A 26,533-nucleotide genomic window follows, 5' to 3' on the forward strand; every position below is an offset into this window, starting at 1 on the left:
CTAGGGGACCCTCTGACTCTCTGCCCTTGTACTCAGAAATCCACTCTGTCCTCTGCTTTGACTCCTGATTTTAAAAATTTGCTTGCTTCATCCAAATTTGCAAGTGTATTTCTTTTTCTTTTCCTGTTAGTTTTAATTGTTCTTTCTCTCTGTGCTGTCCTCTCATTCTTGCTCCTTTCTTTCTGATGCAGAGATGAAGATAGTTGGGTGTAAGTTCCTGCTTTTGTGTGTCCTGTCTGCTTATTGCCTGCTTTGTTCCCATCTTCATTTGTTTGTGGAATGTTCCAATACTGGGGTGGGGTGTCATGTACATTATTAATCCTTCATTGTCCTCACCTTTTTTGGGTAACTCATGAGACACAAAAAAAGAAGCCATCAGCCCAGCATAGACTGTGAGAGGCATTACTTTGGATGGTCATTAAGATCTGAGGAAACTGAGGACATATTGAAATATCTAGAAAACCTTAAGACCTTAATCTCAAGATGAAATAGAGCAGGGTATAGATATGGGAAGGCATTTTTATGAGACAGATCAGCTACTTCCATTGAAAAGAAAATCTCAAGCCACAAAGAATCAGCCTCTTTTTTTCAGCTCTACTGGGACACATCTCATACAAAGGACAACACACAGAGACATGGCTTTTGGAAGCACGCTCCCTACAATGGGAGTGATGAAATGGTTTCCTACAAGTAGATTCATAGGTCTCTAGTCAGCCAAATTCTAAAAGGAGTCTTTGGCAATATCTCTAAGAGATGATTTGTAAATAATCGCATGTGGTCTCACAAGAGATTGGAAGGTCATCATATCCCTGCCCTAAGAAAGGAATAACCTATATAATGATATCACACTATGCTCAGACCTATCATCCTGTTAGAGCACAGGGCATCACTGACTTTGTAGTGAAAAAACAAGAAGTTTGCCACTGAAGACATGGTTAGAAAAATAAATAACCCATCTTTCCTGGGTACTCTAAAGAAGTCCTCCTAAGAGTCTCTCTGGGTTCTTTTTTTCCTTTCCTTTCCTGCCCTGTCCTGTCCTGTCCTCTCTTCTTCCTCAAGAAAATAAAAACTACTGCAAAATAGAACATTGGTCACATGCCTGAAATGACCAGGTTCTATGGTAGTTAACTTCTCCACATCTCCATAAATGCTGTCAGGAGACTTCACTCCTGGTTTTGCCAAGAGATAGAATTTGGGCCATCCAGAGTAGGCTGCTGGGTATACTAGAAGAGAGTTCTAGTGTTACATTGTCTTAAGGGAAAGAAATCACTATCCGCAGAAGCCCCTCCTAATCCTATCTAGAAGTGGACAATGTATAAATAATGTAGTATTAAAAACTACTATCCTTGAACCCAGAGCCTCCTAATATGTGGTATGAGTAATTTATGCAGAAGGAACATGAATATAATAAAGAATCCAAACAAGAGTGAGTGCCCAAACCTCTGTGGGCTGCCCTGGACTGTTTCTACTGGAATAGAATTCCACAGAAGCTGGAAGCATGTGAGCAAAATGACCCTAAAACTCCAAGCAAGGCTGGAGTATCTGGTAAGAGAGTCTCTTGCTAACGGATGTTCTGGTGCCTGAACCAGACCTCAAAGGTCTGAGGCCCTTACAGAAGGGACCTGCAAACACTTTATGAACTCTTTTTCTCCAGAGTCATACTAGGATACAGGTCTTCTGAGGGTCAGACCTGGCCACTGGGGCATGAAGTTCCCTGTCACTGCTGGATGCCATGGCCGTGGCACATGACAGCTCTGTTACAGTGCTCCTCCCACACCTACCCCCCATTTTTCCTTGTGGCTGAAAAGCACTTTTCCCCTGTAAGATGCCTCAGTCCATAAGGACCTCAGAGTGTTTCAAGCCAATCCCTGCCATAATACCATGGCCTCATGTTCACTATTCTGCCCCTTCCCAGCAGCTGTCTGTGATAGGCTCACAGAATCTGGATTTTTGATGTTGCAGTGTAGTGAGGGTGTTTTTCACCAATAAACACTTCAAGCCAGTTATCAGCAAACTATAGCCCAAGGGTAAATCCAGCTTATGGCCTATTTTTGTACTGCTGCCAGCAAAGAATGGTTTTTAAAATTTTAAAGGGTTGTAAAAACAAAACAAAGAAGAACATGTGACAGAGACCTCTGTGAACCACAATGCCTAAAAAATTTACTATCTGACCTTTTACGGAAAGTTTACCAACCTCTGTTTACTCTAAGTACCCATTTCCCTGATCTGTAGCCATACTAGCAGCTGACATTGGCTAATGTGTAAGACTGTGAAAGAGACAGAGATTATTTATTCTGAGGTCTCCTTACAAGAACAAACTCATTCATTCATCTTTCCATTCAGAAAACTTTGTTGCATGTCAGCCAAGCACTAGGCACTCAGGGATGTGAGACATTGCTGATGCTGTAAAATGCTCTGCCATCCTTAGGAAGAGGACACCCAACAAAGGAAGGCAGTACTGCTGAGGCCCTTCCTAAAGAGCACCCCAATAACAGGGGCGTTCTGCGTGGCCACACTCAACGATACGTGTTTCCACGCCCTGCAGAAAAGCCTCTCCCTCTCACAAGCTTTCAGGCACTCCTCCATGCTGCCTAAGGACTGCCCATCCCCTAATCCTAGACAGACTTCATCAGCATCCTCCCAGTAGAACCTCCATGTTCTGATTCCCAGCTCTTAAACCCCGGGAAGCATCAGAATCACTTCGTGATTTTTTTCCCTTTAATGTATGTACTTAGGCCCCACCCAAGACCCACTGGAATCTCAAGGGGTGGGTGCTAGAAATTTATTTTTAACAGGTTCCCCAGGTGATTTAAATACAGACAGCCAGGTTGTGGTCTGCAAACTAATCTCCAAAACCACTGCCCAGATCTCTTTCCCACCTAATTGTAACATACCCATCCTCATCCCTCTCCAGGTAATATTTCCTGGCAATTGGTGCTAAAGTTTAACCAAAGCCATGAATCCACTGATGAACATATGACATGCAGTAAGGACAACTGTGGGTATGGGAGCCCTTAAAGGCTGTCTATAAGGCAGGCCTAGGTCACTAGATCCCTGGAGCATGTCATATTTGCTTTTTCTTAGGTTTTCTCCTAGTTCCAGGAGAATTAGTGGACAGCTCAATTTAAATGATCTACCAGAGAGCTTTTGAGAAGAAGACTCTAGTAACACTAACCTTCACAAAGTGCCATTCTCGAAATTGAGATCGTAATAAATTGAAAAATTAGAACTCATAAGGCAGCATAATAGCTATTCTGACTGAAAATGGGCCCTGTTCTAGGCAAGTCTGTCCTCCAGAAAAAGCCAAAGATCTGATGAAATCTAGCTGCTTCTATCTATAACTGGGAGGGCAGAGTTACCTGTACTGATAAAGATTCTCAGCTAGACAACGGAAAGTTTACTAGAGGAACATCTAGCTCAAGCCTTCCGTTTTGAAAATGGCACTTTGTCATAAAATGCCCTGGAGGAACTTCCCAGAAACTATGAGCTTAATCTGTAAAACTAACACAGGTCAAATTCTCCAAGGCAGTGTCCAGTTTGTATTAGTATCCTATATCATATGTTGCTAGGAAAAGTTTTAAAATGTTTCATTAGAAGGACATGTTTACTGCAACATGGTTAACCCACAATGATTGAAAATGTACAAGCCAAAAAAATATGTACAAGCCAGAATACTATTGCTGGTAGCCATCATCTGCTTTTAAAAACTGCATGGACTATCAGGAGAAAAACCTCCAGATAGTGCAAGCCAGGGTTATATTTAAACAAAGCACCTGTTCTTTAGAGTAGATATTAAAAGTCTCTAGACTATTCACTATATGCTGAAACAGCCTAGAAATTTAATAATTACTTAAATTCCAAAGGAAAGCTAATGTGCATCTAAAAGGCTTTTATCAGAAGGTGGTTCTGAGATGTCTGTTTCAATTGTTAAAAATTCTAAATTTAACCAACTCTGACTTATCACATTATAATATGAATGGTACATAGTAAAGTCCCCAGTTAAGTTTGATTTTTATTTTCAGGACAAATTTTATTCATCTTCTATCCTGACAGTAGCAAATGGATGAATTTGTTTCCCTTCTCTTTCTGTTTCTCCACCCCACCTGCACAACAGTCTTACTGGGGAGGGGCCAAGCAGGGATGTCCAAAGGAAGCAGGGTAAGAGTACAAACTTATCAGAATTCGAAGCAGAAGCTCTACCCAATCCAAGAGGAAAGTCTGCAGACTGCAAGGATGGATGACCTCCCAGTTGTCTCACATACCCTGAAGTTGCATTTGTATGTAATTTTTAGGGCATGTTTTCATCTTCCCTTCATAGTAGCCTCAGGGCTCCTTGTTTGGAGAACAAGATGGCACTCACATGTTAGAGAAAGTTCTTAAGGCTCTTATAGAACTACTAGTTCCTTCTCTCGGGCTGTTCTTCCCTACTTGAACCAAAGTATTATGAGAGCCTTCATTATGCAACCAAGGGACAAGGATTGCAAGATTGCACACTTGGGATAGGAAGGTGATGTTATAAATGAAAAGTGGTCATGAAGACCGTGAAAGCCCCAGTTATATGCCAGTCCTGGTCTAACATGGTGTTTTACTTTTCTAGCTGCTAAAACAGATGCCATACAACGATTTGGCTTAAACAATAGGAATTTGCTGGCTCATGGTTTTGAGGCTAGAAGTTCAAAATCAAGCCTTCAGCAAGGTGATGCTTTCTCCCTGAAGACTGTGGCATTCTGAGCTGGCTGCCAGCAATCTTTGAATCTTGGCTTTTCTGTCACATGGTAGTATACGCGGCAGCATCTTTTCCTTTTTCTTATGGGTTTTATTGACCTCCAGCTTTTGACTGCCCTCTGTGGCTTTTTCTCTGCTTATGAAGTACTCCAGTAATCTGGATTAAAGCCCAACAGAATTACCTTAACTGGAGTATCATCTTGAAGAGAACTTCTTTACAGTGGGTACATACACATCAAAATGGGGACCAAAACCAAAAACATGTCCAAACTGGGTTACATACTTCACCACACATTGCTTCATGCATGACAGACACTCCACAGTTAGAAAGATAATGCAGAAAAGGAGCTGTTGTTTTGTATCTCTGACCTAACCAGAAGGCCCGCTTGCTTAACCAAAAACAAACCCTGTTTCTGTCATGCTGGTTTCAGGTAATGAGCATATTTAGATGGGCCAGTTTTTCTAAGTGGAAAGAATATCTGGATTCTGAATTGGCTTGCTTTGCAGTTAATTGTTCTGTCACCTTAGTTTCTTAAGGCTGCTACCACATCTTCACTTTAGCCTTACCCATTTTCTTTGCCATTTTCCTCCTTTGAAAACTTTTTTTCCACAGCTTTTACTGTCTTTTGAAAGTCAAAAGCCCTTCTTTATAATATGTGAATAAAATTGGTCATATTACAAATTTAGAAGCTTAGAGCAGCCTAAATAAGCTCTTTTTATACAAGTACGGATAATCCTGTCTCCCCTCTGTTCATCCCCCTAAAAAAGGAAGATGTGACTTGGGCAATTTTGGATTTGCAATTTAGGCTTGTTCTGCACAGTCTCAAGCAGCAGAGATGTCCAAAGTAGATTAGAGCCAGAACACAGAAACGTAGCAAGAGCAGAACAGATTGTTGCCCTAGTGTCTTAGCACCTATGCTTCTGGAGAGTCATCTGCTTCAAGAGCACTTGCAAATGAGGTGAAGAAAAGCTGACAGATAGTCCAGTGACTTCTGCCTGGCACTCCAGCAGGAACTAGGATTTAGAGCCAAGCCTCCAGAAGGAAGGAGATGTAGTGCAGATTCTAGTCAGACACAGAAAGTTTCAGTGTTGTAGAAAGTAAACCTCTAAAAAGAAACACTTTTTTTGAGGGAAAGGAAGAGGGATTGATAAAGAAATAGACATGATTGAAATAAATACTATTCTTGTTGATTCTAAAATCTTTTTTCTCTTTGGGAGGCTTAGATTATAGCCATTCTCCTGAAGGATATAGAGACTAACCTGTCACCTGCAAGGTGGGAGAAGATTCACTGCCCTGCCTTTTCCCACCTCAGTTAAACTGCAGTGAATAACTTTAGAATTCAGAATTAGAGGTCACATGACTAACCAACCTGAATACTGCTGTACTGATATTGGTAGAATGTCCATCGTTATTAACCAAGCTTAGAATGCTCTGAGCACCCACCTAAACCCTGGAGGATCCAAATGCTAGCCCAGTCCTCCACAGGGCAGTGTGACTTCATTGGTCTTGAGGACATGGCATTTCTTTCCTTACAGGTGATATCCGCAATGACCTGTACCTGACCCTGGAGAAGGGGGATTTTGAGAGAGGAGGAAAGAGTGTACAAAAGAATATTGAAGTGACCATGTACGTGCTTTACGCAGATGGAGAAATCTTGAAGGTAAGGCAAGCCAGTCAGTCATTAGGAATTGAGTCATATTCTGTAAGTATTCTAGTGTTTCTGTGGACTTTGTCCAGAGGCCCATTCCTATTAGGCAAGACTGAGCTCAAATCACTCCATATGCATTCTTCTCTGCCTTTTCCTTTCTTCAAGGAAACCCTTACAGTGTGCTTTGATAATGACTTCTAGCATCATACAGCCTTTGCAGAAATTCTTCCTAGTGACTGACCTGACTCTATTCCTTCTAGTTCTGTCCTACATGTTACCTCTTCTGCCTTTCCATCTAGCATAGAGCTGCCTACTTTTGCTGTTAGGTCTCACTCTGCCTTTTTGTTCCTTGAGCTAATTCAGAAAGGTATATTTGCTCTTTGGTCAAGTGTGGGGCTTAGGCACTCATTTTCTGGCACCAGGTTATGGGACAAGGAAAAGAAAACTGAGGTCCTGGAAGATCATTTCCAGCCAACACAATACAAAGAATTGAAAGTGAAGATCTTGAGCACTGTTTCTCTGTTGTCAATAGGTCAGTTTTTCCTGCAGTCCTGCCATAATGAAGTACTTGGTTAATACAAAAGGTAGCATTTGTTAGAAGGCAAACGTCTTTTAAATCTTGTACAAACCTTGCTCCTGTGTGTTGACAGCAGCCATGTGAGGTGTGCAAAAAAATGAATGTTTATCCCTATGTTACAGAGGAAAAAATAAAATAAGTCAAAATCATCTTCCAAATAACAAGACAGAAATGGAAGAGAATGTTGTTTCTACAGTGGTAGAAACAATGGTTTCTGTCATTTTAAAAACCAAATCTAGGAAGATTGTTTACATGGAGCATGCCAAGGGTAGAGCTTTCAGCTGATGGTGTGATGCCTGTACAGACAGGGAGCTGCTCCTGGTTGTGTTGCCTGCAGCTTCCTGTCCTCCAGGGGAGGGACACAGGCAGTCCTGGCAATGCCTCTTCCAAGTGACATTTTAGAACTGGTATCAAGTTAAACCTGGTCTATTTCATTTATATTCCAGGCACCTTCCCATGCCATGGGTAACCTAAAATGAAGTGCCACACTGGGCTGAGGAAAATTATAAAACAGGCTCTCTCCAGTTTGTAATTTGATTTTTTTTTTCTGACCTGGTAAAATGTCATGTGTAGTTGACTTCTTCTGTGGAGTTTGTTGTTTCCTTTCTTAGTGAGGATGAAGAGCCTATGCTAGTGATTCAGATGCGCCACCCAGCTTTCCTCATTTATCCAGCAATGTGTGTGATTAATTTTGTCTCATGGAAAACAAGGAGCATTGTTTCTGCCAGTTCTTTACAACATCTTCACAGTTGTTTCCAAAAGAATTAAATTTAAGTCAAATTAATTTTCTCATCCCATATATTTGGGCTGGTGGGAAAATGAGATATGCACACAGGAGAGAATAAAGTGTTCTAGTGACACAGAAATCCAAGGGCTCCCTCTGAGAGAGGACATCTTGTTTTGCTTCTCTTCTTTTCCAGGATTGTATCAGCTTGGGTTCAGGAGAGCCAAATAGGAGTTCCTACCACTCCTTTGTCCTCTACCACAGTAATAGTCCTCGCTGGGGAGAAATTATCAAATTGCCTATACCCATTGACCGGTTCCGGGGTTCTCACCTGCGCTTTGAGTTCAGACATTGTTCCAGTAAGTGCAACATCCTTCCGCATTACTCAAGTCTATAACTCTCTCATCTCTACCCCTCTGCTCTGTGGAACAGAATTAAAAGGGTTCTTATTTTTGGAGTGAGAAAATAGAGTTGCAAGTAAATGGTTATTCAGAGATGTGACATATCTATAGATTGTACAAGCAGTGATTCAAAACCATGGAATCTGGAATTGGCCCTTCAGGATATTGGGGTGGATAATTGCCAGTGTCATTCTCCTTTGTGCCTGTTAAATTGCTTCTTAAAAAGACCCTGGTTTATGAAGACCAGCAATTTAGTTTCTATTTGGGTCAGGTATCCTGTGTACCTTGAGGTATAAATGGAATCTTGTTCTGTACATTTCCCATCATTACTTCACTCAGGTTGATATCTAATTAATGAAAGAAGTAAAAGGAAAAAGAGCATGGGTAAGGAGCACAAGGGGAATTTCTGTTAAAAAGCAAAGTGGAGGCAAAGGGGTGCAAAAACAACTAACACTTGGTTCTGCTTGCAGCAAAGGACAAAGGAGAAAAGAAACTCTTTGGCTTTGCATTCTCGCCCTTGATGCGGGATGATGGCACCACCCTCTCAGACGATATCCATGAGCTCTATGTGTACAAGGTATGGGACCTCGCCAACGATATCCATGAGCTCTATGTGTACAAAGTATGGGACCTGGTTGTCTCTCACCAACACCTGTCATCCTCCCGAGCACTCTCACACATGCTTCTCTGTCAGGTGTTTTTCATTGAGTGGGTCAAAAGATTCAGGATACTGGTCTGGTGGATGACAGCAGGACATCTGTGGGCAAGCTTGTTATCTAAGTACAGTGGCTTTCCTTCCCACAAGTAATGCCAACAGGCCCTTTGTTTCCCACCTCCACTCAAAAATCCATTACCAATTCCTTTTTGCCACTTTGACCTTGGCTAGTACATTCTGGTACTATCAGCTGTCACATCTTAGCTGCCACCTGCATAGCAGGTCGAGACTACATGCCCTGCCATGTTTTCTTCAAAAGTCACATAAGCTGTTCTGAGGAGTTACTGAATAGAAAGCACTCTTCCAAGAAGACCTGAGGCCCAAGTTCCACCTTTAGGAAGATGAGAGCAAGTATCAACTAAAAAATTCCCTGAGGCCTGATTTTTGCACATGGCACAGCTCAGGAAACATTCTCTGGTCTCTGCTTTTGCCTACAGTGTGATGAGAATAGCACATTTAACAACCATGCTCTGTACCTGGGCCTGCCTTGCTGCAAAGAAGACTACAACGGCTGCCCTAACATCCCCTCCAGCCTCATCTTCCAGCGAAGCACCAAAGAGTCTTTCTCCATTTCCACACAGCTCTCCTCCACTAAGCTCACTCAGAATGGTAGGTGATGATGCCTGTAGGATGATACCTTCCACTGTCCTCAGTTACTGACTCCATATTGCTGGTACCATGTTAAGGGAGACAAAAATTATTTCTTCCTTCATGCCACAGTAGGGGCTTTTTCATTTGAAGTTGAAGGAATCACTCAACAGCCTACAAGGTATCCTTTGATTACAGCAGCTCCAGGATGCATGTGGCAGGAGGTGTCAACTAGGGTTCATACGCGTGTTTTTGGCCTGGATCTCAGCACTAAAGAGACTGTTGTGATGCTCACAGCTAGTTCTGTTCTTCCAAATCCCACTTGCCCTTGGCTGGGAAAGTCTTAGCCTCACTTGTCTTTGGGTTCACCTTCTTTTGTGTCCAAGGTTCACCATATTTTGTGCTTGCTTTCTAGTGGACCTCCTTGCTCTACTGAAATGGAAGGCCTTCCCAGACCGGATCATGGACATTCTAGGGCGACTGCGGCATGTCAGTGGGGAAGAAATTGTTAAGGTTTGTCTTCTCACACGTTGCCTAACAGAGAATATGGACAGAAGGCCTTACCTGATTTAACCCTGATTTCTGCCAGTAATGCCTCTAAGACCATTTCTCCAGATATATAATAGATGAATAGGAATAAACTGGCTTTTAAAAAAAATTAGCTGCTTCTTCAAAAGTGAGTATCAGATCAGATATTAATTTATTACCTTTTAAAATCATATTTAAGTTAAAAGCCCTATTATTTAACTTGTTTTCTCCTAAAAAGCAAAATGATAATTAAAGGGGAGTGATGAAAGTGTCCTCTTGGAGACATTTCCAGGGTTTTGTGCTGCCTACATTCTTTTAGGTCTCCTCTCCCTCCCTTAGGTCTCTTTCTCATCTTCCTTACTTTATAACCCTTTACCACAAACCCAGCATGATGTCTTTCTGGCCTCCACCCTCCTGATTATCAGTAAAAACTCTAAATGCTCTCCATTAACTTGTAGCTACTGAATTTACCCAATCTCTCATTTAGAGTCCATACTAGGGAACCCTCCTCTTCCCCTCGCCCCACCACGTCAACTGTTTTCTCCATGTACTTTTTAGAAAATTATAATTACATATATACAACTAAAATGTTACATTTTAAGCACTTTCGGACAAACAATTCATTGGCATTAATTACGTTAACAATGTGCTACCATCATCACCATTCATTACCAAAATTTTTCCATCACCCCAAACAGAAACTCTGCACTCATTAAACATTGACTCCCCATTTCCCCTCTCCCCCATCCCTGGTAACCTGTAATTTACTTTCTTGTTCTCTATGAATTTCCATATTCTGATTATTTCATATAAGTGAAATCATACAATATCTCTCCTTTTAAATTCTGGCTTATTTCACTCCAACATGATATCAAGCTTCATGCATTTTGTAGCAAGTTATCAGAACTTCATTCCTTTTTATGGCTGAGTAATACACACACACACACACACACACACACACACACACAGGAACATAATTTTTTATATTTTTTAAATTAGTAAACTTGTAGGTTTACATAAAGATCATAAAGAAAATACAGAGTTCCCATATCCCCCTGTTATTAACACTGCATTAATATGGTGCCTTTGTTACAGTTGATAAAAGAATATTATAATTGTACTATTAACTCTAGTCCATATAAATTTTTTTCTAATTTTTACTCTGGTATCTTATGCAATCTAAAATTTCTCCTTTAAGCATTTTCAAAAATGTAATAAAGTGGTATTAATTACACACATAAGGTTGCACTGCCATCAATACCATTACCAGAACTTTTCCAGCATCTCAAACAAACTCTTTGCCAATTAAACATTAACTACCCATTCCCTACTCCCAGCCTGGCATCTGGTAACTTGTATTCTATTTTCTGACTCTATGAATTTTGCTTATTCTAATTGTTTCATAGTAGAAAGATCATAGAATATTTCTCCTTTATTGTCTGACTTATTTCACTCAACATATATTCAGTATTCATCTATGTTATTGCGTGTATCTGAACTTCATTCCTGTTTACAGCTAAATAATATTCCATTGTATGTATATACCGTATTTTGTTTATCCGTTCAACTGTTGATAGACACTTGAGTTGCCTCAATCTTTTGGCAGTTGTGAATAATGCTGTGATGAACATCAGTGAGCAAATATCTGTTCATTTCTTTGCTTTCAATTCTTTTGGGTATATATCTAGAAGTGGGATTGCCAGGTCACAGGGAAATTTTAGACTTAACTTATTAAGGAACCACCAAACTGTTTTCTACAGTGGCTTACCCTCTTACATTCCCACCAGTGATGAATGAGTGTACCTATTTTTTCCACATCCTCTGCAACACTTGTTTTGTTATATTAGTGGGTGTGAAATGGTATCTCATGATTTTGATTTGCATTCCCCTACTGGTTAATGATGTTCAGCATCTTTTCATTTGCATATCTTCTTTGGAAGATGTCTATTCAATTCTTTTGCTCATTTTTAATTGTTTGTTCTTCTTTTTTGAGTTGTAAGGTTTATTTTATATATTCTGGATAGTAAAGCCTTGTTGGATATCTGGTCTCCAAATATTTTCTCCCATTCTGTAGGTTGTCTTTTTACTTTGATGTTGAAGTCCTTTGTACAAAAGTTTTTGATTTTGATGAAGTCCCATTTATCTGTTTTCTCTTTTGTTGCTCATGCTTTGGTATAAATTCTAAAAAACCTTTGCCTAACACAGGGTCTGGAAGACACTTCCCTATGTTTTCTTTGAGGAATTTTATAGTTTTAAATCTTGTATACCGTGTGACGTAGGAGTCCAACATTCATTCTTTTGCATGTGGGTATCAAATTTTCCAGCACCATTTGTTGAAGAGACTATTCTTTCCCCCATTGAGTGTGTTGGCACCCTTGCCGAAAATCAAATGGCCATAGATTGGAGGATTGATTTCTGAATTCTCAGTCTCATTCCATTGGTCAGTATATTAATCCTTGTGCCAGTGCCATGCTATTTTGATTTCTGAGCTATGTAATAATTTTTAAAATAATGGAGTATAAGCTCTCAAACTTCATTCTTCTTTTTCAAGATGTTTTTGGCAATTCAGGGCCCCTTACCCTCAAAATATAAATTTGATGATTGGCTTTTCCATTTCTACAGAGAAAGCTATTGGAATTTTGATTGGGATTGTGTTAAATCTGTAATTTGTTTCGGCTAGACTTGACATATTAACAGTATTTAGTCTTCCAATGCATTTGTTATAACCTTCCATTTATTTAGGTCTTCTTTGACTTCCTTTAGCAGTGTTCTGTAGTTTTCCATGTATCAGCCCTTTACATCTTTGGTTAAATTTATTCATAGATATTTGATTGTTTTAGTTGCTATTGTAAATGAAGTTTATTTGTGATATCCTCTTCAGATTGTTCATTATTACTGTATAGAAACACTAGTGATTTTTGCATGTTGCCCTTGTACCCATCCCCACATTCCTGAATTCATTTATTACCTCTAGTACCTTTGTTGTGAATCTCTAAGGATTTTCTATATATAGGATTATATCATCTGTAAATAGAAAAAGTTTTACATCTTCCTTTCCGATTTGTGTGCCTTCTATTTTTCTTGCCTAATTGCTCTGGCTACAACTTCGAGTACAACATTGAGTAACAGTGGTGATAGTAGGCATCATTGTCTTCTTCCTTATCTTAAAGGGAAAGGTTTCAGTCTTTCACCATTGAGAATGATGTTAGCTGAGGGCTTTTTACATATGCCCTTTGTCATGTTGATGAAGTTACCTTCTATTCCTAGTTTTCTGGGTGTGTTTATCAAGAAGGGGTGCTTGATTTTTGTCAAATAGCTTTTCTTTGTCAATTGAGATGATCATGGGTTGTTTTTTCCCCTTTATTCTATTAATGTGGTATATACATTAATTGATTTCCTTATGATGAACCATTCTTGCATACCTGGGGTAAATCCTACTTGATCATGGTGCATAATTCTATTAATGTGCTGTTGAATTTGGTTTGATAGTATTTTGTTGAAGATTTTTGCATCTATATTCATAAGAGAGATTTGTAGGTTTCTTATGGTATCCTTAATCTGGCATTGGTATAAGGGTGATCTTGGCCTCATAGAATGAGTTAGGCAGTATTCCCTCCTCTTTAATTCTCTGGAAGAGTTTGAGCAGTACAGGAGATCATTCATCTTGGAATGTTTGGTAAAATTCACTAATGAAGCCATCTAGTTCTGGACGTTTCTTTCTTGAGAGGTTTTTGACTACTGATTCAATCTCATTATTATTAGTCTCTTGAACTTCTATTTCTTCTTGAGTCAGTGTAGGACATTTGTGCATTTCTAAGAATTTTTTTCATTTCATCTAGGTTATCTCATTTGTTGAGGTACCATTGTTCAGAGTATCTTATAATCCTTTTTATTTCTGTGGGATTGGTAGAAATGACCATCTTTAATTTCTAATTTTGTTTATTTAGTTATCCTGTCTTTTTCTTTCAGTCTAACTAAAAGTTTGTCAATTTTATCAACCTTTCCTAAGAACCAACTGTGGATTCTTTGATTCTGTCATTTTTGTTTCTCTAGTTCCGTTATCTCTATTCTTGTCTTTGTTATTTGCATGCTTCTGCTCACTTTGGGGTAGTTTGCTCTTCTTTTTTTAGTTCCTCCAGTTGTGAGGTTAAGTCTCTAATGAGATTTTTCATATTTTTATGTAAGCATTTAGAGCTATAAATTTTCCTCTCAGCACTTCCTTTCCTGCAGCCCCATACATTTTGATACATTGTGTTTTCATTTGCCTCAAGATATTTCTAAATATCCCTTATGATTTCTTCTTTGTCTTGTAAGTTGTTTAAGTGTGTTGTTTGATTTCCACATATTTGTGAATTTTCCAGTTCTCCTCTGTTAATGATTTCCAGCTTCATTGTTTTGTTGCCAGAGAAAATAAATTGTATGATTTCAATGTTTTTTAATTTGTTGAGCTGTGTTTTGTGACCTGACATATAGTCTATCTTAGAGAATGGTCATTTGCTCTAGTGAAGAATGTGTATTCTGCTGCTGTTGGGTGAAGTGCTTTAAGAATGTGTTGGTTCTAGTTGATTTATATTATGTTAAGTCTTCTATTTCCTTGTTGATCTTCTATCTAGATGTCTAGATATTTTATCAGTTATGGAAAATGGTATATTGAAGTATCCCTACTATTAATGTAGAATCATTTATTTCTCCTTTCACACCTGTCCATATTTGCTTCATACATTTCTGGCTCTGCTATTAGGTGCATATATACTTATCATTGTTACATCTTCCTGTTGAATTGTCCTTTATCAGTATATAATGACTATCTTTGTCCCCGTAACAGTTTTGACTTAACATCTGCTTTATGTGTTATTAGTATAGGAACCCGAGCTCTCTTTTGGTTGATATTTGCATGTTATATTTATTTTCATCCTTTCATTTTCATCCTGCTTGTGACTTTGAATTTAAGGTGAATCTCTTGCAGACAACATATAGTTGGGTCATGCTTTTATATCTGTGCTGCCATTCTCAGCCTTTTGACTGGAGAGTTTAATGCATTTACATTTATAGTCACTACTGATAATATAGTACTTTCTTCAGTCATTTTGCTATTTAGGCTTTGTAAGTCTTTTGCCTTTTTTGTCCCTCACTTCTGTTAATGCCCACTTTTATATTAATTTGCTTTTTTGCATTGTGCTATATTGAGTGTCTTCTCCTTTCTTTCTGGATATACCTCTCACCTATTTTCCTTGTGGTTTCCATGGGGTTAGATATATAACGGTCATATTTGGTTTGATATCAACTTAACTTCAGTAGCATGCATATATACTTTTTCTATACCACTCTGTCCTCCCACTATTTTTTGTACTTGTTACCACTTATATCTTTGTACATTTATGTCTGAAAGCATAGATTTATCATTACTTTATGCATTTGTTTTTAGCACCTGTAAGAAGTAAGAAGTGCAGTTACATACCATTCAATACACTATAGTAATACTGGCATTTATAATTGCTCAAATGTTACCTTTGCTGCAGTTCTTTATTTCTTTATGCCACTTTGAACCACAGTCTGGTGTCTTTCCTTTCAGTAGGAAGAATTGCCTTTAGCATTGCTTGCAGTTCAGGTCTAGTGGTGATGAGCTCTTCAGCCCTTGTTTATCTGAGAATATCTTTACCTCTCCCCCATTGTTTTTCTATTTCTATTTTTAGTGCATTTTTATTGTGAACTTTAACATGTATACATAACAGTGTTAACTTTCAAAGTAAGATTTAACAAGTAATTAGAGAGCAAATTTCAAAGAATGTCATGGGTCACAGTTCTACAGCTTCAGCTATTTTCATTACTGTAAAATATAGCATACATACAGTAAGGTGTTAACTTTTGATGTACAGCTCAACAAGCAGTTATATAGGTAATTTCAAAAATTGTTATGGGTTAGAGTTCTGCAGTTTCAGTTCTTTCCTTATTATGAAATTTAAGGTATGTACAGAAAGGTGAAGACTTTCAAAGCACAATTCAAGGAGTTGCTATAGAGCAAATTTCAAAGAATGTTATAGGTTACCATTCCACCATGTCATTTACCTCCTTCTAGCTATTCCAACACTCCAGCATCTTAAAAAATACACATATTTATGTCAAGTTTCAGTATTCATAGACCTTTGTTAAATCTTGTTCGTTGCTACCCCGTCCTCTCACTTAATCTCTTTCTCCATCTTCAGGATTGTCGACAGTATGGGGAAGGGGGGCTACGTCTGATTGTTGTTCTTAAAGAGGCTGTTGCCTCTGGGTTTGGGGACTTGTCTGGCATAGAAGCATTCTGGTGGATTTAAGTTTCTGAGAGATAAAACTTAGTGAGTGAATCTTTCGTAGACTCTCAGGACTACTTTTGGTAAGGCATGGCATATTGTGGCCATTTGGGATGTCTAGCTGGGGCTTGCGTAAGAGAAACCTCCAGGATAGACTCTTGACTCTATTTGGGATCCCTCAGCCACTGTGACCTCAGCTTGTTACCTTTCCTTTTCCCCTCTTTGGTCAAGTAAGCATTTTCAATCCCTCGCTGCCAGGACCAGGCTCATTTCTGGGACTCATGTCCCACGTCACCAAGGAGATTCATTCCCCTGGGAGTCATGCCCCTCTTCAGGGGGAGGTTAATGAATTTATTTGCCAAGTTGTGCTTAGAGAGAGAAAGGCCACATCTGAGTAACAAAAGGAGGTGCCTCTTATGTATAATTACAGGAAAGCTCAGCCTCTCTTTTATAGCCCTAAGTTTCACGAGAGCAAGCCTCAAGTTGAGGGCCTGATTTATTAAATAGTGGGTTCCCAATATCACTTAATATATATTCTATCCCAAATAAAATGTGGTATATACACACGATGGAATACTACGCGGCAGTAAGAAGGAACGATCTCGTGAAACATATGACAACATGGATGAACCTTGAAGACATAATGCTGAGCGAAATAAGGCAGGCACAAAAAGAGAAATATTATATGCTACCACTAATGTGAACTTTAAAAAATGTAAAACAAATGGTTTATAATGTAGAATATAGGGAAACCAGCGATAGAGAGCAATTAAGGAGGGGGAAACGATAATCCAGTAAGAACAGATAAGCTATCATGAGTAAATTTAACGTTCTGGGAATGCCCAGGAATGACTATCGTCTGTAATTTCTGATGGATGTAGTAGGAACAAGTTCACAGAAATGTTGCTATATTAGGTTACTTACTTGGGATAGAGTAGGAACATGTTGGAAGTAAAGTAGTTATCTTAGGTTAGTTGTCTTTTTCTTACTCCCTTGTTATGGTCTCTTTGAAAAGTTTTTTTATTGTATGTTTTTTGTTTTTTGTTTTTTAATACAGTTGATTTAAAACAAACAAACAAACAAACAAAAAATATGCAGAGCCCCCTTGAGGAGCTGGTGGAGAATGCAGGGGTATTGGACTGCCCCACCTCAATGGTTGCTAATGTGCTCACAGACATAGGGGACTGGTGGTTTGATGGGTTGAGCCCTCTACCACAGGAGTTGCCCTTGGGAAGACGGTTGCTGTAAAGGAGAGGCTAGGCCTCCCTATGGTTGTGCCTAAGAGCCTCCTCCCGAATGTCTCTTTGTTGCTCAGATGTGGCCCTCTCTCTCTAGCTAAGCCAACTTGAAAGATGAAATCACTGCCATCCCCCCTACATGGGATCAGACACCCAGGGGAGTGAATCTCCCTGGCAATGTGGAATATGACTCCTGGGGAGGAATGCAGACCCGGCATCATGGGATGGAGAACATCTTCTTGACCAAAAGGGGGAAATGAAAGGAAATGAAATAAGCTTCAGTGGCAGAGAGATTCCAAAAGGAGCCGAGAGGTCACTCTGGTGGGCACTCTTATGCACAATATGGACAGCCCTTTTTAGGTTCTAATAAATTGGGGTAGCTGGTGGTAGATACCTGAAACTATCAAACTACAACCCAGAACCCATGAATCTTGAACATGATTGTATAAAAATGTAGCTTATGAGGGGGTGACAGTGGGATTGGGAAAGCATAAGGACCACACTCCCCTTTGTCTAGTTTATGGATGATGAGTAGAAAAATGGGGGAAGGCAAACAAACAAACAGACAAAGGCACCCAGTGTTCTTTTTTACTTTATTGCTCTTTTTCACTTAATTATGTTGTATTTGTGTGTGTGTGGTAATAAGGTGTCAGGAATTGATTTTGGTGATGAATGTACAACTATGTAATGGTACTGTGAACAAGCACATGTACAATTTGTTTTGTACAATTGTGTGGTATTTGAATATATCTCAATAAAATGAATAAAAATATATATATATTTTTTTCTATTCCAAGGTAAACTGTCCGTTTCTTACATTATCTTCACTTAGTTGTATAACCATCATCACTCTTAACTTTAAAAAACAATTATCATAACATAAAACATCCCAGAGCTCTTATCAGCTGAGTTACATGCCTTTAAACAACCGTTTACGAACATGTTTGTCTTCAGTGCATCACTGATACTTATAATCCCATTAACGAACCACAGTCACACCTGACCATTCCTATACCATTAAGTTCTCCCTCATTATTATATCTGTACATAGGAGATTATCATTTCCCCTTCATTAGCTTCTGTCTATCTCTAGGTCCCCTATATTCTACATTATAAGACACTTATTTCAGATTTTTCACAGAGTTCACATTAGTGAGACATACAATATCTCTCCTTTTGTGTCTGACTTATTTCACTCAGCATTATGTCCTCAGGGTTCATCCATGTCGTCATATGATTCAGGACCTTGTTCCTTATTACTGCTGCATATAATTCCATCATATGTATATACCACATTTTGTTAATCCACTTCTCTGTTGAAGGATATTTGGATTGTTTCTGTCTCTTGGTGATTGAACATTGGTGTGCAAGTATCTGTCCATGTCACTGCTTTTAGATCTTCTGGGTGACTCAATATCTAGTTTTCTGAGGAACTGCCAAACTGTCTTCCACAATGGCTGTACCCTTATACGTTCCCAACAGCAGTGGATAAGATTTCTAATTTCTCCACATCCTTTCCAGCATTTTTAGTTTCCTGTTTGTTTAATGATAGCGATTCTTATTGGTGTGAGATGATATCTCATTGTGGTTTTGATTTGCAGTTCCCTAATAGCTAGTGAAGATGAACATTTTTTTCATGTGTTCTTTGGCCATTTGTATTTCTTCTTCAGAGAAATGTCTGTTCATATCTTTTGCCCATTTTATAATAAGGCTGTTTGTACTATTGTTGAGTTATAGGATTTCTTTATATAGGTAAGATATCAGTCTCTTATCAGATACATAGCTTCCAAATATTTTCTCCCACTGCACTGACTGCTTCTTCATCTTTTTGACAGATTCCTTTGATGTACAGAAGCTTTTGATTTTGAGGAGTTCCCATTTATCTGTTTTTTTCTTTTGTCACTTGTGCTTTGGGTGTAAGGTCTAAGAAGCTACCTCCTAATACTAGGTCTTGAAGATGTTTCCCTGTATTATCTTCTAGGGGTTTTATGGTACTGTCTCTTATATTGAGGTCTTTGATCCACTTAGAGTTAATTTTTGTATAGAGTGTAAGGTAGGGGTCCTCTTTCATTCTTTTGCAAATGGATATCCAGTTCTCCCAGCCCCACTTGTTGAAGAGACTGTTCTTTCCCAGTTCAATGGATTTGGGGGCCTTATAAAAAATCAGTAGGCTGTAGCTCTCGGGGTCTTTTTCCGGATTCTCAATTTGGTTCCAGTGATCAATATGTCTATCTTTGGGCCAATACCATGCTGTTTTGACTACTGTGGCTTTATAGTAGGCTTCAAAGTCAGAAAGTGTAAGTTCTCCCACTTCGTTTTTCTTGTTTAGAATATTTTTAGCAATTTGAGCCCTCTCCCTTCCAAATAAATTCGATAACTATCCTTTCAAAGTCTGTAAAGGAGGTTGTCAGAATTTTGATTTGAACTGCATTGAATCTGTAGATCAGTTTGGGTAGGAATGACATCCTAATGACATTTAACCTTCCTATCCATGAACACAGAATATCTTTCCATCCCTTAGGCCCCCTTTTATTTATTTTAGTAAAGTTATGTAATTTTCTATGTAGAGGTCTTCTGTATCCTTGGTTAGGTTTATTCCTAGGTACTTGATTTCATTAGTTGCTATTGTGAATGGTGTCTTTTTCTTGAGTGTCTCTTCAGTTAGGTCATTTCTAGTGTATAGGAACATTACTGACTTAGTGCATTAATCTTTTATCCCGCTACTTTTCTGAATTTGTTTATTAGCTCAAGTAGCTGTGTCATGATTTCTCAGGATTTTCCCAAATATAAGATCATATCATCTACAAATAATGACAGTTTTACTTCTTCCTTTCCAATTTGGATGCCTTTTATTTCTTTGTCTTGCCAGATTGCTCTGGCTAGAACTTATAGCACAATGTTGAATAATAGTGGTGACAGCAGGCATCCTTCTCTCATTCCTGATATTAGAGGGAAGGCTTTCAGTCTCTCACCATTGAGTACTGTGCTGGCTGTGGGTTTTTCTTATATGTCCTTTATCATATTGAGGAAGTTTCCCTCAATTCCAACCTTTTGAAGAGTTTTTATCAAAAAAGAATGCTGAATTTTGTCAAATGCTTTTTCAGCATCTATTGATATGATCATTTGATTTTTCCCTTTTGATTTGTTAATGTGTTGTATTACATTGATTGATTTTCTTATGTCGAATCACCCTTGCATGCCTTGGATGAACCCCACTTGTTTATGGTGTATGATTTTTTTAAATGTGTCTTTGGATTCGATTTGTAAGTATTTTGTTGAGAATTCTTGTATCTATATTCATTAGGAAAATTGGCCTGTAGTTTTCCTTTCTTATAGCATCTTTACCTGGTTTTGGTATTAGAGTGATGTTGGCTTCATAAAATGAGTTAGGTAATGTTCAATTTTCTTCAGTATTTTGAAAGAGTTTGAGTAGGAATGGTGTCAGTTCTTTTTAGAAAATTTGGTAAAATTCCCCTGTGAAGTTATCTGGCCCTGGGCTTTTATTTGTAGGAAGCATTTGATGATTGATTGGATCTCTTTACTTTTGATTGGTTTGTTGAGGTCTTCTATTTCTTCTCTGGTCAGTCTAGGTTGTTCATGTGTTTCCAGGAAATTATCCATTTCCTCTAAATTGTCTAGTTTGTTGGCATATAGTTGCTTATAGTATCTTCTTGATTTCTTCAGTATCTGCAGTAATGTTCCTGCTTTTATTGTTTATTTGGGTCTTCTCTCCTTTTGACTTTGCCAGTCTAGCTAAGGGTTTGACAATCTTGTTGCTCTTCTCAAAGAACCAACTTTTGGTTTTATTTATTCTCACTATTGTTTTTGTTGTTCTCCATATCATTTATTTATACTTTAATCCTTGTTATTTCTTTTCTTCTACTTGCTTTTGTATTGGTTTGCTGATCATTCTCTAGCTTCTTCAGTTGTTCTGTTAGTTCTTTGATTTTAGCTCTTTCTTCCTTTTAATGTATGCATTTAGAGCTGTACATTTCTCCCTCAACACCACATTCACTGCATCCCATAAGTTTTGATATGTTGTGTTCTCATTTTCATTCATCTCTAAATATTTAGCAATTTCTCTTGCAATTTCTTCTTTGACCCACCGATTGTTTAGGAGTGTGTTGTTTAACCTCCAGAAATTTGTGAATGTTCTAGATCTTTGATGGTTATTGACTTCTAGTTTCATTACATTGTGGTCAGAGAATGTGCTTTGAATAATTTCAATCTTTTTAAATTTATTGAGACTTGTTTTATGCCCCCAGCATATGATCTGTCCTGGAGAAATTTTCATGATCACTAGAGAAGAGTCTATATCCTGGTAATTGGGGATGTAATGCCCTATATATGTCTGTTAAGTCTAATTCATTTTTCACATTGTTTCAGTTCTCAGGTTGCTTATTGATCCTCTGTCTGGTTGTTCTATCTATAGGAGAGAGTGGTGTATTGAAGTCTCCCATGATTATTGTGGAAACATCTATTGCTTCCTTCAGTTTTTTGTTTTACATTGTACATGTTGATATTTTAAAGTGTGAGCTTTCGGATTTAGTCCCTGAGCTGTCTGTTACTTAAGTTTGTATCCAGCTAGTGATATGAGGGAGATTTTCTTGAGTGCCAGTAGGTAACAAATACAAACAAACTTAAAAAAAAGAGAAAAAACACCTTTCATACGCTGAAAATTGGCCCTGTTTGGCTGGTACTGTCCTTAGAGTTTAGCCCTCTTATCAAGAAGATCAGCCTAAGATGAATTTGAAGTGCAAAGTCCTTTCCGTATTTTCTGAGCCTGCATCTTTTTCTGGGATTTGCTTCCTCATAGCTTTAAGTATTCCTGCATTTACAGGAATTCAAATGCCCTCTCTACGCACTATGAAATTGACTTTCCCTCCTGGGTGCTCTACTCTATGACTTAAAGCAAGTAATCTTTTCCCAGGCAGCTTCAACTTAATTGTTTCTTACACTCCTTCAGATGTCCTCAAACTGCTTCTACTTACAGGGCAAGTTCTGGGATGGTAAGACCAAGATAAGTTTCCTTGATCAGTCTTTCAGACTGCCGCCAGATAAACTGGTACCAACATATAAGCACCCCAGTGTGCACATATTGATTACTGTTCCCCCTTGAGAGCAGTACCAGTGACCCGCAATGGAAGCACAGGGTGACTCCACCCCATACCAGGGAGAGGGTGGGGTAGCAGCAACAAGGGCACCATAAGCTTTTCTCCTACCATTTTTAAAGCTGTTTTCTCGATTCAGCCCTTGCCCAGTTACTACAACTCTTTTACTGTTTTCAAGGATGGCTCTACCACTTTTTGCTAATTTTCAGAGATTCTGTGAGTGAATAGCACCCTGTAGCATCTTTTGCCATCATCCTGGTCAATGGGGAAACTATGTACCACATTTTGTTTATCCATTCTTCTGTTGATGGGCACTTGGGTTGTTTCCCCTTTTTAGCTATTGTGAATAATGCTGGTGTGAACATTAGTGTACAGATATCTGTTTGAATCCCTGCTTTCAGTTCTTTGGGATTATAATTAAAAGAGGGATTGGCAGGTCTTACACTAATTCTGTGCTCAACTTTCTGGGGAACCAGCAAACTGTTTTTCTCATTTGTTGCCTCCTTTTACATTCCCACCAACAATGTAGGAGGGTTTCTGTTTCTCTGCATCCACACCAACACTTATTGTTTCCCACTTTTTATAAAAATAATAGTCATCCTGGAGTGTAAGGTGGTTTTTACCACCACTATTCAACATTATACTGGAAGGTCTAATAAGGGAAATTAGGTAAGAAAAAGAAATTAAAAGGTATCTGGATGGGTAAGGAAGAAACACAACTAACCCTAGTCACAGATGACATGAACCTATGTGTAGAAAATTCTAAAGAATCTACAAGAAAGCTACTAGAGCCAAAAAAATAAATTTAGCAAAATGGCAGGGTACAAGATCAACACCCCAAAATCTGTGTTGTTTCTATGCACCAGCAAGAAACAATCAGAAAAGAAAATCAAGGAAACAATTTAATCACAATAGCAATGAAAAGAATAAAATATCTAGTAATAAATTTAACCAAGGATGTAAAGGATATCCCTGAAGACTACAAATCATTGGTGAAAGAAATTAAAGACCTAAATAGACGGAAAGATACCCTGTGTTAATGGATTGGAAAAAATACTATCATTAAGATGCCAATTCTACCGAAAATAATTTACAGATTCAATGCAATCCCAAACAAAACTCTAATAACCGTCTTTGCAGAAATGGAAAAACCAGCCATCAAATTCATATGGACTGGCAAGGGCCTCTAAATAGCCAAAACCACGTTGAAAAAGAACAAAGTTGGAGGACTCATTCAACTTGATTTTGAAACTTATTACAAAGCTACAGTAATCAAAACAGTATGGTACAAGCAAAAGGACAGACAAACAGACCAAGGGAATATAATTAAGAGTTTATTACTCTTGTTCTTGATCATCGAGGGAAAGCCTTCATTCATTCACCATTGAGTATGATGTTAGTTGTGGGTTTTTCATATATGCTCTGTATCATGTTGAGGAAGGTCACTGCTTCATGTATTTTTGTGATATTTGTTTAGCAGACATACAGTAGCTTGCCAGTCCCTAGTAGTCTTCTGTTGGGCTTCTCTGCACTGTACAGAGGATTTGCCCACCTGCTTTTGTTCAAGAATACCCTCAGGCACTTTCTGATGGTGAAAGTTCAGCTAGTGATTCCCACCCAATGGACTGGATGTTCCTAGGAAAGTGGAGGTGCTCTGAGTGATCAGAAAGAGCAATGAGATGTGGGGTAGGAATTAAATCTTGAGAGGGCATTCTGTCTATCAGTAAACATTCTTAGAACTACCATTATAAGTATTAAATTAATTAGGACAGATGCACTGTCTATATTTTATTTTACAAATCTGCTGACTCAGTAATACACAATCTGGTATTTCCTTATGAGAAACAATTTTAAAGTTTATGTATCACTGTGTGCTTTTATGAAGTTAATAAAAATATTTTGATTTTTGTTTTAATCAATTAAATTTTTGTTTTAATCAGTTGATCAGATTATCATAAATTTTTGTAAGAACTCTTTGTAAACAAGCTAATACTTGTTTTTGAAACTTAAGATAATTCATACTGAGGGTATTTTTTCCTTCTAAACATATTAAAATATCAACCAGTAGCACACAAGGTATTAAGAAAGTTCTGTGGTCTTTTCAATACTGAGTTGTAATATTCCTGACAAGAGTACAATGATATTCTACTGGCATTTATGGTTTTAGCATCAATAATTTGTCTCCAGCCATTCAGAAGAAAATTTGCTGACATTTGGAAATATTTTTGTACTTTTTATTGGAAAATTTCAACCATAGACAAAAGTAGACAGAATTGTATGAACCCTACATGTATAAATGTACAACTACAGCAGCTATCAACCCATGACCAATCCTGCCCTATCAACATCTCATCCATCGCTTCTACTTTATATTATTTTGAAATAAATTAAAGACTTTGTATCATTTAAATTGGGGTTTGACCAGCAGAATGTAAGATTGATATTTAAAGAATTCCTCAGTATTTATTATTCTCTTCCTTGGTTTTTGCATCTCAGAAAGAGAAAGACAGATGCTCCAAAAAACCAGTCCTGCCAGATCTTTTAGCATCATTAACAGCACTCATCAGCTTCATTCTTACTTCTCCTGAGATCCTAATCCTTAGACCAAAAAAAATAGTTTCTGTAGATAAGGCCTAGCTTGCCACATCCTCATCCAAATGTCTTCCATAGCTAGGCCAGAGTAGGGAGTAAAGGATTACTTAACTTTGGGGGACCCTAAAAAAGTGAGCTCTTTCTCAAAATGAGTTTGGCATCAGAATCACTTAATTGTCTTTGTTTCAAAATTGCTACTCTGCAAGAATGTCCTATGTTTTTAGGTAATTGCTCTTCTCCTAGAATTTAACACTTACCCAGTAGGAAGAGCCTCCCTAGGTCTCCCTCAAGGCTCTTCAGGGGGCTCCACCTAGTTATCCTTCTGCTTTTTAGGGGGAAAATACTAAATTATTTTTAAGTGATGGTTTGAGATCATAGAAGCCATTTCACTTTGTTTATTGGGAGCTAAATGCATGGGAATATGGAAATTTGATCATGTGTCATGAGACCTGAGTCCTCTGCTTTTTGTGCTCTTTCAGTTTCTGCAAGACATCTTAGATACACTCTTTGTGATATTGGATGAAAACACAGAGAAATACGGCCTGCTGGTTTTTCAGTCTCTGGTATGTCTCACCTTTCTTGAGTTGTCTGTCTGTCTTAATTATTCCTGTCACATATTTCAAAAGTCTAAGGGAAACAATTTATTAGAGTGAGTCAGCACAAAGTAAAGCTATTTGCAATAGAGACAGGACTGAGGAATATCTTCCAAGGAAGATAAACCAATGAAATTACCAGGCAGTCCCCTACAAGATCCTTATAAAATCAGAATTCACCATGGTCAGGTTCAGACCTTGTCTTTGCAGTCCTAGATACTCAATCTCATCAGTACTGCAGGGTTCCCTGGCCCCTTAAAAAGTGACCTGCACCAGCAAAGGGCCCAGAAACTAATAAAGAAAACCAGATGACATGGCCCATATTTTCACTTACGAAGTATAGACTCATGCTGGTCTGAGCATCACATTCTTTCTCTTTATTCAGTTGTTTGGGACTCAGAGTCTCAGAAGGTTACTTAAAGAGAATAGATAGTGATATGTATGTTTAGTGCATTTTGCTTTATACATTCAGTCCCACATGAGGGCCATATATTCAAGGACAACCAAATACTCTAGTCCTCTTGATAGATGGGAGGCAAAGGCAAGAATTGCAATGGGCACTTACATAGTTTTCCCCTATGGCTTTCCTTTTTCCTTGCTTCCCTGGCTGGCCAGCCCCATTTCTGAAGAGCACAGCCTTTTGTGGATTGATTTGGCTCAGAGGAAATCTTTTTTTCTCTCTTGTCAAAGTTGTCAGGGGCACCTTAGTGATTGTGCCACCTATGCCGGTACTGTTTTGCCTTCCCCTGGTCCATACTGCTCCACCTAGCATTATTGTAAAGGAGAGGCTCAGAGTAACACA

The 26,533-nt window shown here is 38.4% G+C and overlaps 1 protein-coding gene across 7 annotated transcripts in view; it reads left to right on the plus strand.

The window, feature by feature from the left end:
- Positions 1-26,533, plus strand: part of DOCK3 (dedicator of cytokinesis 3) — a 639,207-nt gene that overhangs the window by 521,226 nt on the left and 91,448 nt on the right. For all 7 annotated transcript variants that reach the window (XM_037797176.1, XM_037797183.1, XM_037797213.1 and 4 more), the window contains exons 15-20: positions 6,262-6,386; positions 7,872-8,034; positions 8,547-8,653; positions 9,229-9,400; positions 9,795-9,892; positions 25,618-25,701. In XM_037797176.1, coding sequence (XP_037653104.1) covers positions 6,262-6,386; positions 7,872-8,034; positions 8,547-8,653; positions 9,229-9,400; positions 9,795-9,892; positions 25,618-25,701 — 749 coding nt within the window. The remainder of the gene's footprint in view (positions 1-6,261; positions 6,387-7,871; positions 8,035-8,546; positions 8,654-9,228; positions 9,401-9,794; positions 9,893-25,617; positions 25,702-26,533) is intronic.

Source organism: Choloepus didactylus, chromosome 1, assembly GCF_015220235.1.
Source record: "Choloepus didactylus isolate mChoDid1 chromosome 1, mChoDid1.pri, whole genome shotgun sequence".
In the NCBI taxonomy this organism is placed as follows: Eukaryota; Metazoa; Chordata; class Mammalia; order Pilosa; family Megalonychidae; genus Choloepus; species Choloepus didactylus.